Raw genomic sequence first — 16,911 nt, forward strand, 5'->3', positions numbered from 1 at the left:
TCCATCCAGTTCTTCTAAAATGGGTACAACTAGGGACCAAGTGGAACCTACATATGAAATCTGAGAAAGATCCATCCAGTTCTTCTAAAATGGGCACAACTAGGGACCAAGTGGAACCTACATATGAAATTTGAGGAAGATCCATCCAGTACTTCTAAAATGGGTACAACTAGGGACCAAGTGGAACCTACATATGAAATTTGAGGAAGATCCATCCAGTACTTCTAAAATGGGTACAACTAGGGACCAAGTGGAACCTACATATGAAATCTGAGAAAGATCCATCCAGTTCTTCTAAAATGGGCACAACTAGGGACCAAGTGGAACCTACATATGAAATCTGAGGAAGATCCATCCAGTTCTTCTAAAATGGGCACAACTAGGGACCACGGAGAACCTACATATGAAATCTGAGAAAGATCCATCCAGTACTTCTAAAATGGGCACAACTAGGGACCACGGAGAACCTACATATGAAATCTGAGAAAGATCCATCCAGGACCTCTCAAGAAAGACTGACAACAAAAATTGTTCACAGATGGACGGATCAGGGACCACAGATGCAAGGCATCTTTAGGGCTTACAGTTCACACTTGTATTTAAATTTCTGGAAAGGCCATAAAACTTTGAGCTCAACTAAATGAATCATTTTACATCACCTATATCTGAACACTTTATATATTCTTTACTTTATAAATTCTTCAAATGAAAGTCTACAGGTTTGATAAAAATATTCCTGATTATTATTGGAAAGCTGTTTGTATGATATTCTACACTTCTGATCATAGACAAGATAAAACAATCAGACAAACTTGAAAGGTGAAATTATATTTCCAGTGTTCTTTATATTCAGTTACCTTTCCTCAGCTGCTGCTGGTGAAAACAAGTACCTACCTTCTGTTCAGAGCGAGCCACGATCTCCTCAAACGGTGCAGTACGATAGGTTTGGTAAATCTCCTGTCTCTTCTTTGCTTCCTCTTCTTTCTTTTCTGTATTGTCCTCCGCTTCAAATGATAAATTTCATATAAATGTTAATCTAATATTTCTTTAAGCCAGATACTATCATTACAAGAGAATTCAGCCATCTTTGTTGAAGGTCCTATCAACAGCTAGTGTCGTCTAGGGACGGCCTTCCAATGAGTGTCAGGTGAGTGCAGGTGCTGCATGAGTGTGCATTGGGAGGATGGTACAAAATACTTTGAACATTTCCAAAATGTTGAAATAACATCTACAATCTCTGCTTTTAGATTTGAATTTATTTTTCTGTAAGTGTTATACCAACAACAATATATATCCAAAAGTTCTGATCAAAGCTGAACAGTCATACTGGTAATTATAGTACAGTAAACGAAGATTTTCAATGAAATCACTCGAACAGAAAGACTATTTCCTTACTAGTATGAAATCTATCTCTCATAAATAAATCATAAATACATAAGTACTTTTCAGCCATCACCTAAGTTAGATTAAAGAGACAATAATTATATGGAAACAGTATGTCCTGAGAAACAAAGCACTGTACATGAGAAACCAGACAGTGGCTGGATAACACAGAATAACCAGTAACTAGACTTTTATTGGAAACATTTCTATCACAAAATCAGTCCATTGTTCAGTTAATTTGCCTAAATTTGTTTCTATAAATCACTAGTGTAATATTCTGTGGAGCGTTTTCCATTGACTGTGCTGGTCAGAAACTGATTGGGACATATTATGGAATAAGATAATACGTCATGAATTGAAAATGAAGTAACAAAATGACAGCTTCCATCTGAATTTGTTCTCATTTTGTAGAAACTCCTCTTGAAGTTTAAATTTCTGCTGTAAAAGGCTTGCAAAAATAAAACCTTTCCAAGACCTGTTTCAAAAAATATCATATGAAATGAAATCTCATTTAAGATTCTATATTTCTGTGCTTGTTTTGCTTCTTTCCATTTCTGTTGACACATTAACTGTTTATAAAAGGTAACTGTATGAGAGTTCAGCTGGTGTGTCTTAAAAGAATTGCTCATAAAAGGAACTGATTGCCATTGTACAGAGGGGAGATAACTCCATGGTCTCACCTAACATCTTCTTTAAATACTCCACTGTGATCTCTTCATCCGTCCATCTCTGTAATACATAAAAATATACACAATCAGTTCATTATTGATCCAAACCTGATCTCAACTGAAAAAAAAAAACAACAAAACAAAAAAAACAAAAATAAAAAATGGTGTGAGCTATGTTACCTGATAAGATGGTAATATACCAACACTTTGGTAGAAATGAAAGCAATAACCAAACTTTCAAACATACTGTAAAACTCATTGACAGGCAGACCTCAGAAATAAGCCTATCCTGAAAATATGTCTGTAATTGCTAACATAAATCAACCTGCATTTACTTCCTGTTTAAGACAAGAGTATCACTGAAACTGATGAATGCTCCCTGAAAACAATTTTACAGGACCCAATATTTTAACAAAGGGCAATAATTAAATAATTAAGAGCTTGCAGGCACTGACATCAGTACACTTCACATTACTCTTAGCAAGACCAATGTATTCAGCAAGTTTCATTATCCTAGTATAAGTGAAAGCAAAGTTGTGCTCTAGACGTAAAATTTCCAACAAAGGGCAATAGCTCTGTAATAAAAAGGTTTTAAGCCCTGAATTTGGTACACTGCACATCCTCTTAGTATTACCAATGTACACACAAAGTTGCTTTATCCTAGATTTGATGTTAGCAAAGTTATGTTCTGGTCATGAAATTTTAACCAAGGGCAACATCTCTGTACCTGAGAGATTCCAGGCCCTGAATTTGGTACTTAGCACATGGTCTTAGTATTACCAAGCAACCAAAGAGATTAAATAGTAACACAGACAAACCAATACCATTGTATAGTTATCACATCTACATATATTTAGATAAAGTACTTTGAAATGTACGACCATCAATTTGATTATAGTAGATTAAAAAACCCAAATCTTGAAAATTTGATGAAATTGGGCGAGTTGGCAACACTGATACAGATCTAAGGATGACTGCTAGACAAAGGATGAAACCTTTTACTTACCCTGGAGAATATTGGGGAGCCTTCTGCACTATCTAAATCCAAATTGATGGAGCCTACATCACTGGCACTTCCACTTACAGCAATATCTATAAATAGACGCAATAAAAATAATGATACTCAATTACCAACATTGTTTACATCTAACTTTAGTGAATAAGAAAGTTATTAGTACTTGGTGAAAATTAACAAAGATATCAGGAGAATTAAAATTAATATCAGGTCATCTGTAGTTATTTTCTATTTTATGAAGTAAAATAAAGTCATTAATCTTGTGGTGTACCCAGTAAGAAATTTGGTTAAATAAATTCTAAATCAAGTTAAACCTCTAAAAATTGAAGGAATTCTAAAAAAGGCATCACAACCTAATGTGTTAATCAGTTACACATGGGAACATGTAGGTCTCTTCTACTTATAAAACTTGCATTAAGTACTATTTTTTTTCAATATTTTGAAATTTGTGCCTAAAATTGTATTAAAGAACATTTGAAATAATGGCAACAAAGTTATCCCCAAACTCAGATTATAATGGCTGACTTATGTATAGAGCTGCTTTCAGTTGGCATTCATAACCTCTATAAATGTCAATAAGTCACTTTAACTCACTGACATCAGCTGAATACTTGATGCATTTAAAAGCATGAAATTGAAATTTTAAGAAATTAAGTTCAAATCTTTGGAATATCGCCAGTTTTCACAATGACACAAACCATAATATTTCCCCACAAAATTATTAAAAATGCAAGATTCTAGCTTTTATCATCACTGTACTACCTGAGAATTAAACTCAAGCAAACTTTGAAGGTTTGCACAAATAAAGCATGCAACATTCTCAAACATAAGGGAGTATTTCTCTTTAGATCTTAAGCTGCAACCTTGATCTGACCTTGACCTTGAATGCTAGAAGGTCATGGAAAGGCTACTAATAGTACATCTAAACCCAGAATGTCTGTCAATTTAAGTTTCAATAAATTTTCATTTATACTTAATAAAAGTCACATCAAAACATCTTAAAATCATTCACCTAGTTCTCATGTGATTCAACTCAAGTTTATATCTGAAACAAATTCACAGACAATATTGTTGTAAGCTTTGTCTGGACAGCTAGACATTCTAAAAACAACTCCACTCAAACCTGGACATCAAAACAGGATAGATGGAGGGGCTGATGAAGGAATGGGTGGATCACTTTGTGGAATTTGAAAGCAGAACAAATATGAAGAAATCAGGTTAACTTTTAATGTATAGAAATAATTGTTTTTGGGTACAGCCTACTAACCTGGGCAAGGTAATTATGGGACTGACACATATCTATGGTACATACAACACACACACTTCTATGGTACATACAACACACTACCTAGTTTAAACCTATCAGACTGTGTTTAATATCTAACATACAAACATCATGGTAGGTCAGGGGGTATTGTCATTGAAATCATGGTTACTGTTAATCCTCAAAATTTTTGAAATGATAATCACATAGTGGATTTTGTGATCAAGATTTATTCAGAAGATAACATGCTCACAAAATAGTATGAAATTTTCTATGATTCTGCAGTATTATGAATTAAAATTTAAGTCAACAAGCAAGTTAACATATACTAAGAGGAAAAAGAATCGCAACTTCAAACTTAAAGTTTAATCAAATTCTAGATGTATATTTAGATTTTTAACAAATGAAGACTTCATTAGGCTGCCATGAATAAGGGCACCCTAATGTACACAGAGTTGAAATAACAACAGTTGTCAGACTGATCCCTAATAACGTGTGTGCCCTCCCAGTACAGCTATAGTCTCTCTAATTCTGTGAGGCATGGAGTTCATAAGGACATTGACTTCTGTTTAGTAATGTTATTCCATTTCTTGGTAAGTGCATTGACCAATTGGTGGAAGTTATGTTGGATGTTTGCTCCATTCCAGACTTCATCCCACAAGGAGGCCAATCTATAGAGACAATGTTCTGGGTTGCGAGACAGTCCCTACAAACTAGGAGAGTCTGTCCTCTAACAAGTTAGCCGTGACATATTTGTAAAAACAATCATTACAAATGTATTGTCGATCACGTGTCTTGGTGACAGTCAGAAATCGACACTAATTTGAATGGAAAAGAACACATGATTTGTACAGTCATGGTATATTGGTAATATAGACACACTAGATGTGGATAAGATTTTTGACATGGATGACAGATTTTTAACATTTATTGGGGATTGGGTAAGGTGCCTTAATATTCCTCTTACCTTTTATTAGAATATATCTGTTCAGTACAAAATATTTTACAATTAAAGAAGTTGTGTTTCTTTATCGTTTTAGTATATAATCCTAGAAATACATGTTTGTGATAATTCTATATGATAGTTATAGAAATGGTTCTGATATTCAGAAAGATCACTGTAAAATGTACTCAGTATGATGTGGTCAAATTTAAGTACATTACCGGGTAATCACTTTTTGGCAAATTTGCACAATAATAAATATGGACATTAACAATAACTACTATATAAAGGTGTAAAGAAACTTCAATTATTGCAATATTTATGTGGAATATTTGGAGTGCAAAAAGTCCTAGATTATAATTGCTACAATAGGTACATTTATAGTAAACAGATCCCATAACCTCCAATGACTAGCATGTGTTAGGATGAATATAAGACTTATGTAACGAGATATTTGAATGTTAGGGAGATATCAAAAATTACAATTACGGTAAACTTTGTTAATATTCATGCAAATTAAGCACCATGTACCAAATATTGCACACCAACTTTGTAACGAGAGAACATGCATAGGTCTCCACATGAATGGGTTTCAGAGTTTTGAAATGTATACACATATACATCCCCTTCATCTTATATCATCATTGAAAGTAATCAGAGGTTTCTTCTCTGTAATGATTAGATATTAAAACCAACTTATTAGGACTTTACTTTTATTACCAACGTAGCGTTTTACATATATCAGTTTGTATCCCTTAACCAACACTCCAAATAAGATCTCATGCTAAAGCTTTATAAAGCATTTAGCTTGTTTCTGTATTATCACTGTTTAATCTCTGGTCTATCTTTTTATTACTTCCCACTGTTTACAAACCAATATACTCCAATGCACAGCTAGGTATCTAGATACTGGAATTGCACTGCCAGTACATTTTTACACTACAACCTCAATTTGTAGGCTTTCAAATTAATCTTACCAATATGAGACAATTTGTTTTACAGAAAAACTGTCAATCCAATGTCCTGACATCATGATTTCTTATTTAACTGAAGTACCTTGCAGGTGCCACATAATCTTATGCAAATTTTATCAATTTTGGTATTAACATGCCTCCAAATTTTTTTTTTCTTAATAAAATCAGATTCTTTTATATAACAAAATTTCTTGAAAAATTTACAAACTTTTTCATTAGTTTGCTATGTACTTTAACATTTGTTCTGCTTTTCCTAACCACCTAAGTACATGTATATACTACAAGTATTCTGATTAACCAATCAATGTAATAGTTACACATCAGATACATATATTTCACCAATCACCAGGACTGTTAGACACCATCCATCACAAAGATAATAGTTCACCAATCACCGCAACTGTTAGACACCATACATCACAAAGATAATAGTTCACCAATCACCGCAACTGTTAGACACCATACATCACAAAGATAATAGTTCACCAATCACCGCAACTGTTAGACACCATACATCACAAAGATAATAGTTCACCAATCACCGCAACTGTTAGACACCATACATCACAAAGATAATAGTTCACCAATCACCGCAACTGTTAGACACCATACATCACAAAGATAATAGTTCACCAATCACCGCAACTGTTAGACACCATACATCACAAAGATAATAGTTCACCAATCACATAGACTGTTAGATACCACCCATCACAACAATCACCAATCACAGAGACTGTTAGATACTACCCATCACAAAGATAATAGTTCACCAATCACAGAGACTGTTAGATACCACCCATCACAACAATCACCAATCACAGAGACTGTTAGATACTACCCATCACAAAGATAATAGTTCACCAATCACAGAGACTGTTAGATACCACCCATCACAAAAATCACCAATCACAGAGACTGTTAGATACCATCCATCACAAAGATCACCAATCACAAAGATCACCAATCACAGAGACTGTTAGATACCACCCATCACAAAGATAATAATTCACCAATCATAGAGACTGTTAGATACCACCCATCACAAAAATCACCAATCACAGAGACTGTTAGATACCACCCATCACAAAGATCACCAATCACAGAGACTGTTAGATACCACCCATTACAAAGATAATAAGATAGATTTTATAGGTGTTTATTTCAACTCGCACATTTCTGAAATTTGTCCTCTGTAGTTTTCTGAAAGGAAAGGTACTGGTCCCCAAATAAGACAAGTATACCCTGTGTTACCGAAACATTTTCACAACAAGAATTATGAAAGGGATATTTCCATGGGATTTGTGTAAAAGCAAATAATTCATTTTTACATATTGTTACTATTTTTTTCTAAAACATTTTCTTCATTTTGCAGCAACCTTTTTTAAATAAATTTTTATCTTTCATTTAAAGATATGATATTTGGATATAAAGAAAGAAATTGATTGAAAATGCTGAGATTTCATTTGGTTTAATGAGATTTAAACTGAACAGCGAAAAAAATGAAAATGTTTCAAAATGACTTCATTTGACCAACTTCCTAGAAATAAACTTCTTTCAAGATTTTATGTTTGGACAGAGAAATTTTCAAAGATAACTTTAATGATTTAAAAAGAAGATATCTGCTTGAATTGTTGTAATTTTCACCCGAATAGCCAGTTTTTCCAAGATCAAGAAACAAGCTGAAATAATTGTTTTCTGCACCTGAAAACCCAGGAAATTGGTCCACAAGGTTGGAATTCACAAATCTGACATCTGTGATTTGAGGTAATAATTCATACAAAATCAAGTTATAATCTACCCAAGACTTTCAAGTAATATTCAAGAAAATTACCTTAGCGACCAGAAAACATTTAAATTATTGATGCTATTAACTGAATTATGCCATCAACTATGCCAAAAAAAAATAGTCTACAAGCAAACTTTCTTCACAACAGGTCATAAAAATTAACCGTTTTTGAACTGATAAGTACAACTATAGATTACAAAGTGTATCAGGACACAAATGTCCAAGATATTATGTTAGCATTCAATTAAGTTAAATGTTTTACATCCAGTCAAACATCACCTGAATACATCCTTAACATCTGAATACATCCTTAACATTGTACAATAAGAAAGCTATCTATACAATGTTACAGTATTACTGACAATGTTCTGTCTTACAGTTGATGCTGAAGTGCTACAGGCAGGGTTAAGTACAATAATTTAGCAGTGAAACATTCTTTGTGGCAAAATCTAACAATGAATTGCATCACAAATGTTTCTCACATAAGACTCATGTTTTTCTTATATGTTTTGTTAAGAAATATTATCTACACAATGTCTTAAATGGTCTTATTTTCTTAATTGTAAAGAATGAGTTTGGGCAGAAAAGTGATGATAAGATTAAGTCAGAGACATGTGAAAAGTGTTTGCAGAACCAGGTGGTGGTGAGAGTGTAGAGGGGTAGTGGGGATTATAATTTTGTACATAAAAAAAGACAGCGGGAAAATGAGTGAAAAGAGAAAGATACAAATGCACATTCAATAATGAGTGCCAAGGTTTAGGAATTAGTAGGAGGAATTAGATATGAGTGGGAAAGGTCAGGCAAAAATGGAAGGGGTAAGACATAAGTAGGAGGGCCAGGAAAGAGTGGGAGGGGTAAGACATAAGTAGGAGGGCCAGGAAAGAGTGGGAGGGGTATGACATAAGTAGGAGGGTCAGGAAAGAGTGGGAGGGGTAAGACATAAGTAGGAGGGCCAGGAAAGAGTGGGAGGGGTAAGACATAAGTAGGAGGGCCAGGAAAGAGTGGGAGGGGTATGACATAAGTAGGAGGGCCAGGAAAGTGTGGGAGGGGTAAGACATAAGTAGGAGGGCCAGGAAAGTGTGGGAGGGGTAAGACATAAGTAGGAGGGCCAGGAAAGAGTGGGAGGGGTAAGACATAAGTAGGAGGGCCAGGAAAGAGTGGGAGGGGTATGACATAAGTAGGAGGGTCAGGAAAGAGTGGGAGGGGTAAGACATAAGTAGGAGGGCCAGGAAAGAGTGGGAGGGGTAAGACATAAGTAGGAGGGCCAGGAAAGAGTGGGAGGGGTAAGACATAAGTAGGAGGGCCAGGAAAGTGTGGGAGGGGTATGACATAAGTAGGAGGGCCAGGAAAGAGTGGGAGGGGTATGACATAAGTAGGAGGGCCAGGAAAGAGTGGGAGGGGTATGACATAAGTAGGAGGGCCAGGAAAGAGTGGGAGGGGTATGACATAAGTAGGAGGGCCAGGAAAGTGTGGAAGGGGTAAGACATAAGTAGGAGGGTCAGGAAAGAGTGGGAGGGGTAAGACATAAGTAGGAGGGTCAGGAAATAGTGGGAGGGGTATGACATGAGTAGGAGGGCCAGGAAAGAGTAGGAGGGGCAAGACATGAGTAGGAGGGCCAGGAAAGAGTAGGAGGGGCAAGACATAAGTAGGAGGGCCAGGAAAGAGTGAGAGGGGTAAGACATGAGAAGGAGGGCCAGGAAAGTGTGGGAAGGAAAAGACATAAGTTGTCGGACCAGAAAAGAGTGAGAGGGGTTAGGTGTGTTAGGAGGAGTTATAAATCAGTGGAAGGACTCGGGAAAGAGTGGAAGGGGTCACATATTAGTTGGAAGGGTCAAATATGACTGGGGCAGGTAAGGAATTAGGAGGGGTCTATGAGAAATGTTGGGGTCCACATAGTTTATAGATACACTTAAAGGTGTGTTTGTGATCAAATGTGTCACATGATCAACATAAATTAAAAATCCTAATGTTAATGAAAAATTGTGTGATAAATCATTACCTAACATTTGAAATGCTTTTTTTGACTAAAATATAAAGTTGTAAAAAGAAATATAATGAACGATGCACTTGTATTGAATACAAGAGTAAATGAAAACTTTGAAATTGCTTGTTATTATCATTATCATATTTGATAGTCTTCTAAAAACCAGTCAACATGACGACCAAACATAGTGAATATAACAGAATCAGAACAGAATAAACGTGAGGAATTATGTGAGAACCAAAAATGCAACATGCCAGTTGGGCTGACTAGAATAACAACAAAAAATTTACCGTTCAGGTCCCCATTCCTCACACCTACAATGTCAGGATGCCAAAAACAACGTTACTGTACAGATAGGACGCCAAAAACATTACTGTACACATAGGACGCCAAAAACATTACTGTACACATAGGACGCCAAAAACATTACTGTACAGGTAGGACAACAAAAGATGTAAGAACATACCGTGTTATTTTACAAGTAAGACCAGCATACAACATTATTTTACAAGTATGACAATCATACAACATTATTTTACAAGTATGACAATCATACAACATTATTTTACAAGTATGACAATCATACAACATTATTTTACAAGTATGACAATCATACAACATTATTTTACAAGTATGACAATCATACAACATTATTTTACAAGTATGACAATCATACAACATTATTTTACAAGTATGACAATCATACAACATTATTTTACAAGTATGACAATCATACAACATTATTTTACAAGTATGACAATCATACAACATTATTTTACAAGTATGACAATCATACAACATTATTTTACATATTAGACACTCACTCAAACAAAACTATTTTTCATGCCGGACATCCAAACATTTTTTTTAACACATAAAGACTTTAAAACACATAAACACATCAATAAAATGTAAAGACAGAATAACAATGGAGGAAAAAATGAATGTAATTGGAGAAAAAGCATACTGGGATGCATGGTTCTACAAATCAAGGCTTTGACTTTCCCCCCTTAGATTTATCACAATGAACAATTGGACTAGAGAATTAGTAACATGACAAGTAAAGAAATGCCTGCTGAATGACAAATACAAATTTTGGTTTTTCTTAAAATACTGGCTGTTAACAGAGTGAGAAACAAAAAAACCTTAAATACAGGAACCACTTTAAATCATTCAAAATATGTTCTATGTAAAATGTGTTTGTAGAAGAATGCATCCCAAACTAAGCATAACTGAATCTTGGAAAAAGTAACACATCTGAAATTAATCATTGATGCAGTTTTAGATCACACTTGTGTACCAAACTTTGGAAAATGTGTATGAGTAAGTCACTAATACTGAAAATCTAGAACTACTCGTGAAATATAATCTACATTCATTAACAATTACCAAATATCATTTGGTGTAAACTAATTTGAAAATTAATACTGAAAATATGAAAAAAGTGATTAAAAAGATGTCAAAAAAGGAAGACAGAGTTATGACTGTATGAAAGTGTGAAAACTCCATATGAGCTCTAAGCTAAAGGTCAAAGGTCAAGTTAAGATTGAGTTGGTTAGTTTACTATACCAAGTGTGCTGAAGGGCTTAACGGCTATCGGAGTGGTCAGTCTGGAAGCATCCTGGCCGCAGTCCACAAGAAACTGTTGCAGAGTAGCTTGGTCAAATAGACACTTGGGCTGGATATTATCGATTTGAGAGTAGCTGAAGCATGAAATGAAACAGAAAACATCATTAGTAATCCTGATTTATCGAACCCTACAATCACTTCTTTTCTTATACAAGAATGTATTTTCAATACTGTATGAAACAAAACAAGACATGCTGAACAAAGATGATTAATTTTGATACTTTTTTTGTTTAATTCAGATATTTCTAAAATGACTTACAAGTATACTTCAGAGCTAAAATGGTTCAATTCAAAATGTTTGGACTGTTGATCTCAAACTCTAATTAACATTTAAATCGTTTAATTCATATCAACCAATTTCAACTGACTTTCTATAGGTAAAATTTGGATAAATTACATAATCAAGGCACATTATAAATCATTATCTTTAATATCTTACAGAATGAAAGTCATCATTTTTAATATCTCACAGACACATTGCTGTCTGTACACAAACTATATTTTCTCATTATGCACCATTTCAAAATCATGATTACATAAAATCTGAGTCAAAATATGTAGAAAACTGAAATCATCGCAAAAAATTGTCATTTATTAATATAAAACAGAACTTTTCTGTAAAATTTCAAGTTTTAAAGTTTACCTGCTGGGTCTATTAGACCTGTTAAATGCAAAGTCTGGAAGTAGATATGGAGCCTCATCACGCCTCACTTCTATCACCTATAAAACAGACAAATACTTCACTTAATCCATTTGTTTTTTTGCTTTTTGTCTTTTGTTTTGATTGCGTGAAATCACACTGTAGTAAAATCAAAGGGAATTATCATTATTCTGTTATAAACCACACATTACACTGTTGTTCGTTATGGAATACTCTCACAATAATCATACATATGGAATACTCTCGCAACAATCATACATATGGAATACTCTCACAATAATCATACATATGGAATACTCTCACAATAATCATACATATGGAATACTCTCACAATAATCATACATATGGAATACACTCACAATAATCATACATATGGAATACTCTCACAATAATCATACATATGGAATACTCTCACAATAATCATACATATGGAATACACTCACAATAATCATACATATGGAATACTCTCACAATAATCATACATATGGAATACTCTCACAATAATCATACATATGGAATACACTCACAATAATCATACATATGGAATACACTCACAATAATCATACATATGGAATACTCTCACAATAATCGGAATACTCTCACAATAATCATACATATGGAATACACTCACAATAATCATACATATGGAATACACTCACAATAATCATACATATGGAATACTCTCACAATAATCATACATATGGAATACTCTCACAATAATCATACATATGGAATACTCTCACAATAATCATACATATGGAATACTCTCAAAATAATCATACATATGGAATACAGTCACAATAATCATACATATGGAATACTTTCACAATAATCATACATATGGAATACTCTCACAATAATCATACATATGGAATACTCTCACAATAATCATACATATGGAATACTCTCACAATAATCATACATATGGAATACTCTCACAATAATCATACATATGGAATACTCTCACAATAATCATACATATGGAATACTCTCACAATAATCATACATATGGAATACTCTCACAATAATCATACATATGGAATACTCTCACAATAATCATACATATGGAATACTCTCACAATAATCATACATATGGAATACTCTCACAATAATCATACATATGGAATACTCTCACAATAATCATACATATGGAATACTCTCACAATAATCATACATATGGAATACTCTCACAATAATCATACATATGGAATACTCTCACAATAATCATACATATGGAATACTCTACATAATCATACATATGGAATACTCTCACAATAATCATACATATGGAATACTCTCACAATAATCATACATATGGAATACTCTCACAATAATCATACATATGGAATACTCTCACAATAATCATACATATGGAATACACTCACAATAATCATACATATGGAATACTTTCACAATAATCATACATATGGAATACACTCACAATAATCATACATATGGAATACTTTCACAATAATCATACATATGGAATACTCTCACAATAATCATACATATGGAATACTCTCACAATAATCATACATATGGAATACTCTCACAATAATCATACATATGGAATACTCTCATATGGAATACTCTCACAATAATCATACATATGGAATACTCTCACAATAATCATACATATGGAATACTCTCACAATAATCATACATATGGAATACTCTCACAATAATCATACATATGGAATACTCTCACAACAATCATACATATGGAATACTCTCACAACAATCATACATATGGAATACACTCACAATAATCATACATATGGAATACACTCACAATAATCATACATATGGAATACTCTCACAACAATCATACATATGGAATACACTCACAATAATCATACATATGGAATACTCTCACAATAATCATACATATGGAATACTCTCACAATAATCATACATATGGAATACTCTCACAACAATCATACATATGGAATACACTCACAATAATCATACATATGGAATACTCTCACAATAATCATACATATGGAATACTCTCACAACAATCATACATATGGAATACTCTCACAATAATCATACATATGGAATACTCTCACAATAATCATACATATGGAATACTCTCACAATAATCATACATATAGAATACTCTCACAATAATCATACATATGGAATACACTCACAATAATCATACATATGGAATACACTCACAATAATCACACATAATTTACACAACAGGATTTAAACGGTAAAGAGATAAAATTAAAATTCTAGAAATCTTATTCAAGTATGCAGAAAAGAGGGTTGCCTGTGACCTGTTTTGAGACTGTGGTGTAGCAGCTAAGACCATAAGCTAGGTTGGTCAGAGAGACTCAGTGATGGACAGACTGGGGCAAGATTGACCGCCGGCTGTTTAGCTAGGTCGTGAGGTCTTGGCTGTCAGATAAGAACTGAGGCGGAGACTGAACAAGGGCTGTATAGCCAGGTCATACAATATCTTGGCAGTCATAACAAGGAGCGAAACAGAGGAAGACCTGTTAGGATGGGGGTAAAATCAATGTATCACTCTGTTCAAATCTGAGGTCTGTGCTTTTAAACATGTCTGAGGTGATCTGTTTGAATGAGGTGGACTGTGTTAGTCTTGCCAGCATTGAAAGAGTCGGGAATCAGACAACATCGGTGTGAATGCCCGGCGTCATGAGTTCTGTCCCCTTGGTCCTAATGTCAGATTCATGGCCTTTTTGGGTTATTATGCAATATTCTGGCACCGTGTAGCCCTATGTATATGGGTGACCTTGTGTCTATGTATTACAATTGGCCCAAAGAAGAGCGAGGCATGATTGATTATAGATTGACAAATGGTGAGCTTGGAACGAAAACAAGAGAGGAATGTGGGACAGCCACCATCTGTTATATCTAATGATACTAGAACATGTTACAATATTGTTTACAACAAGTCAACATGATTAGGTCATTAGGTCATTTGTTGATGTGCTGTATCTCTCCTGTGGATCATCATAGCTTCATCACATAGCTGACACGGTTTGAATGGTGTTCCTTTAAAAGGTGCCTCCATGGAAAAGAGACAAAGTGGCGACTACATGTTCTCCCTTCAGGAAGCATAAAATAGCCGAGGTATACATACCAATGTACAAAACTTAAAGAAACAAATTAAATTATTAATGAAAATTTATCACAGAATTAAAAACAGGAAATATCTACCTCTTTGACATACTGACAGAGCGGTGTTTGGCCTACAAGCTGGGCTACTAAATTAATGAAGGCAGCTACAAGTCCATGAATGGCACACTTGTGTGTCAAGGGCAGGTTCATATGGGACAGCACCCCTTGCTGTGGAAATAAAAGTGGTGTTAAGGGTGTATGTGACTACCTTACTTCAATCTTATTTTACTTATTAAAGAGGTCTGCCTCAATGAACAAGAATAATAAAATATGCATATACATACCTGCCAATTTTTCAAAATTCTCACTGAGTTGAAAAGTGCTTAAACAACTTTTTGACTTGTCATGATACCTTGCACATTGCAACATTTGCCACAAAGTAAAAAATAATTAATGTATATTTAATCAATACATTTAGATACAAGTTAATAATGAGCATGCTTTACAACACTATAACAATAAAAAAACATCCATTTTTTAGTAAGTCAGGATTGTAACGCATCATATACCTGTATATCTAGTCCAAGTCGGAGCATCTCTGTAAGGATTTCCTCGGAACCTAGTTCCACCGCAAGCAGACACATGGTACAGTAGAGCGCCTCATAGTTATCCACTTTGTTACTTTCCATTTGTATGTTGTCCATGATGTGAGTGTAAAACTGGACATTATTCTGCAAAAAAAAATTATCACCCTTTAAAATATACAAAGGTGTTATTTTCAATAGGTTCATTTTTTTTTCAAGAATGAAATAAAACAGCAAACAAAAGGCTAAATAGGTCTGCATCACTCACATTTCAGCTATTTCATAAAGAATTTCAAATATGATTAATAACTTCTGAAAACCATTTCCATATTGGGTCCCATCCTTGTGATCAAATAGAAGTCAGATTCACTGTTCATAAAGATTGCTTCAGACCAAATTAAGGCAAATTCCATTCATTCCTACAGGAGGAGAAGGATTTTAAATAATTAACTCTATTTCCTTTATTGCACCCCATCCCTCCTGTCAATAGGGGCAGAGGCGTAATGTTTATACAAGAGTCATTCCCCTTCACCTAACATGCTTCAGACCAAATTTGGTCAATATCTGTTCAGTCCTTCATGACTAGTAGCAATTTTCAAGCAAGGAAATTTTGAGTTGGGATACCCATGTCATAACTGGTGATTACCCTACCTGAAAAACATACAACATAAACTGCCATCAGTAACCACTAACCTAGGACCTTCATCTCAGGTTCCATTAGCCAATATCCTATGGACTGAGCTATCGAAGTGCCTTAATCCCTGCAGCGATGTGTCAGAGTTAGAAATCACTAACCTAGGACCTTCATCTCAGGTTCCATTAGCCAATATCCTATGGACTGAGCTATTAAAGTGCCTTAATCCCTGCAGCGATGTGTCAGAGTTAGAAATCACTAACCTAGGACCTTCATCTCAGGTTCCA

The 16,911-nt window shown here is 34.4% G+C and overlaps 1 protein-coding gene across 1 annotated transcript in view; it reads right to left on the reverse strand.

Moving 5' to 3' along the window:
• The window catches only part of LOC132561360 (protein EFR3 homolog B-like), a 31,950-nt gene that overhangs the window by 4,037 nt on the left and 11,002 nt on the right, over positions 1–16,911 (reverse strand). Inside the window, exons 15-22 of the mRNA XM_060226084.1 lie at positions 15,976–16,137; positions 15,506–15,634; positions 12,293–12,369; positions 11,590–11,723; positions 10,311–10,334; positions 3,058–3,143; positions 2,064–2,112; positions 895–1,004 (exon numbers count right to left, since the gene is read on the reverse strand). Of these exons, the coding sequence (XP_060082067.1) occupies positions 895–1,004; positions 2,064–2,112; positions 3,058–3,143; positions 10,311–10,334; positions 11,590–11,723; positions 12,293–12,369; positions 15,506–15,634; positions 15,976–16,137 (771 nt within the window). The remainder of the gene's footprint in view (positions 1–894; positions 1,005–2,063; positions 2,113–3,057; positions 3,144–10,310; positions 10,335–11,589; positions 11,724–12,292; positions 12,370–15,505; positions 15,635–15,975; positions 16,138–16,911) is intronic.

The sequence above is a fragment of the Ylistrum balloti genome, unplaced genomic scaffold (genome assembly GCF_031769215.1).
Source record: "Ylistrum balloti isolate Yb309-2 unplaced genomic scaffold, AGI_CSIRO_Ybal_v1 Utg371196, whole genome shotgun sequence".
NCBI lineage: Eukaryota > Metazoa > Mollusca > Bivalvia > Pectinida > Pectinidae > Ylistrum > Ylistrum balloti.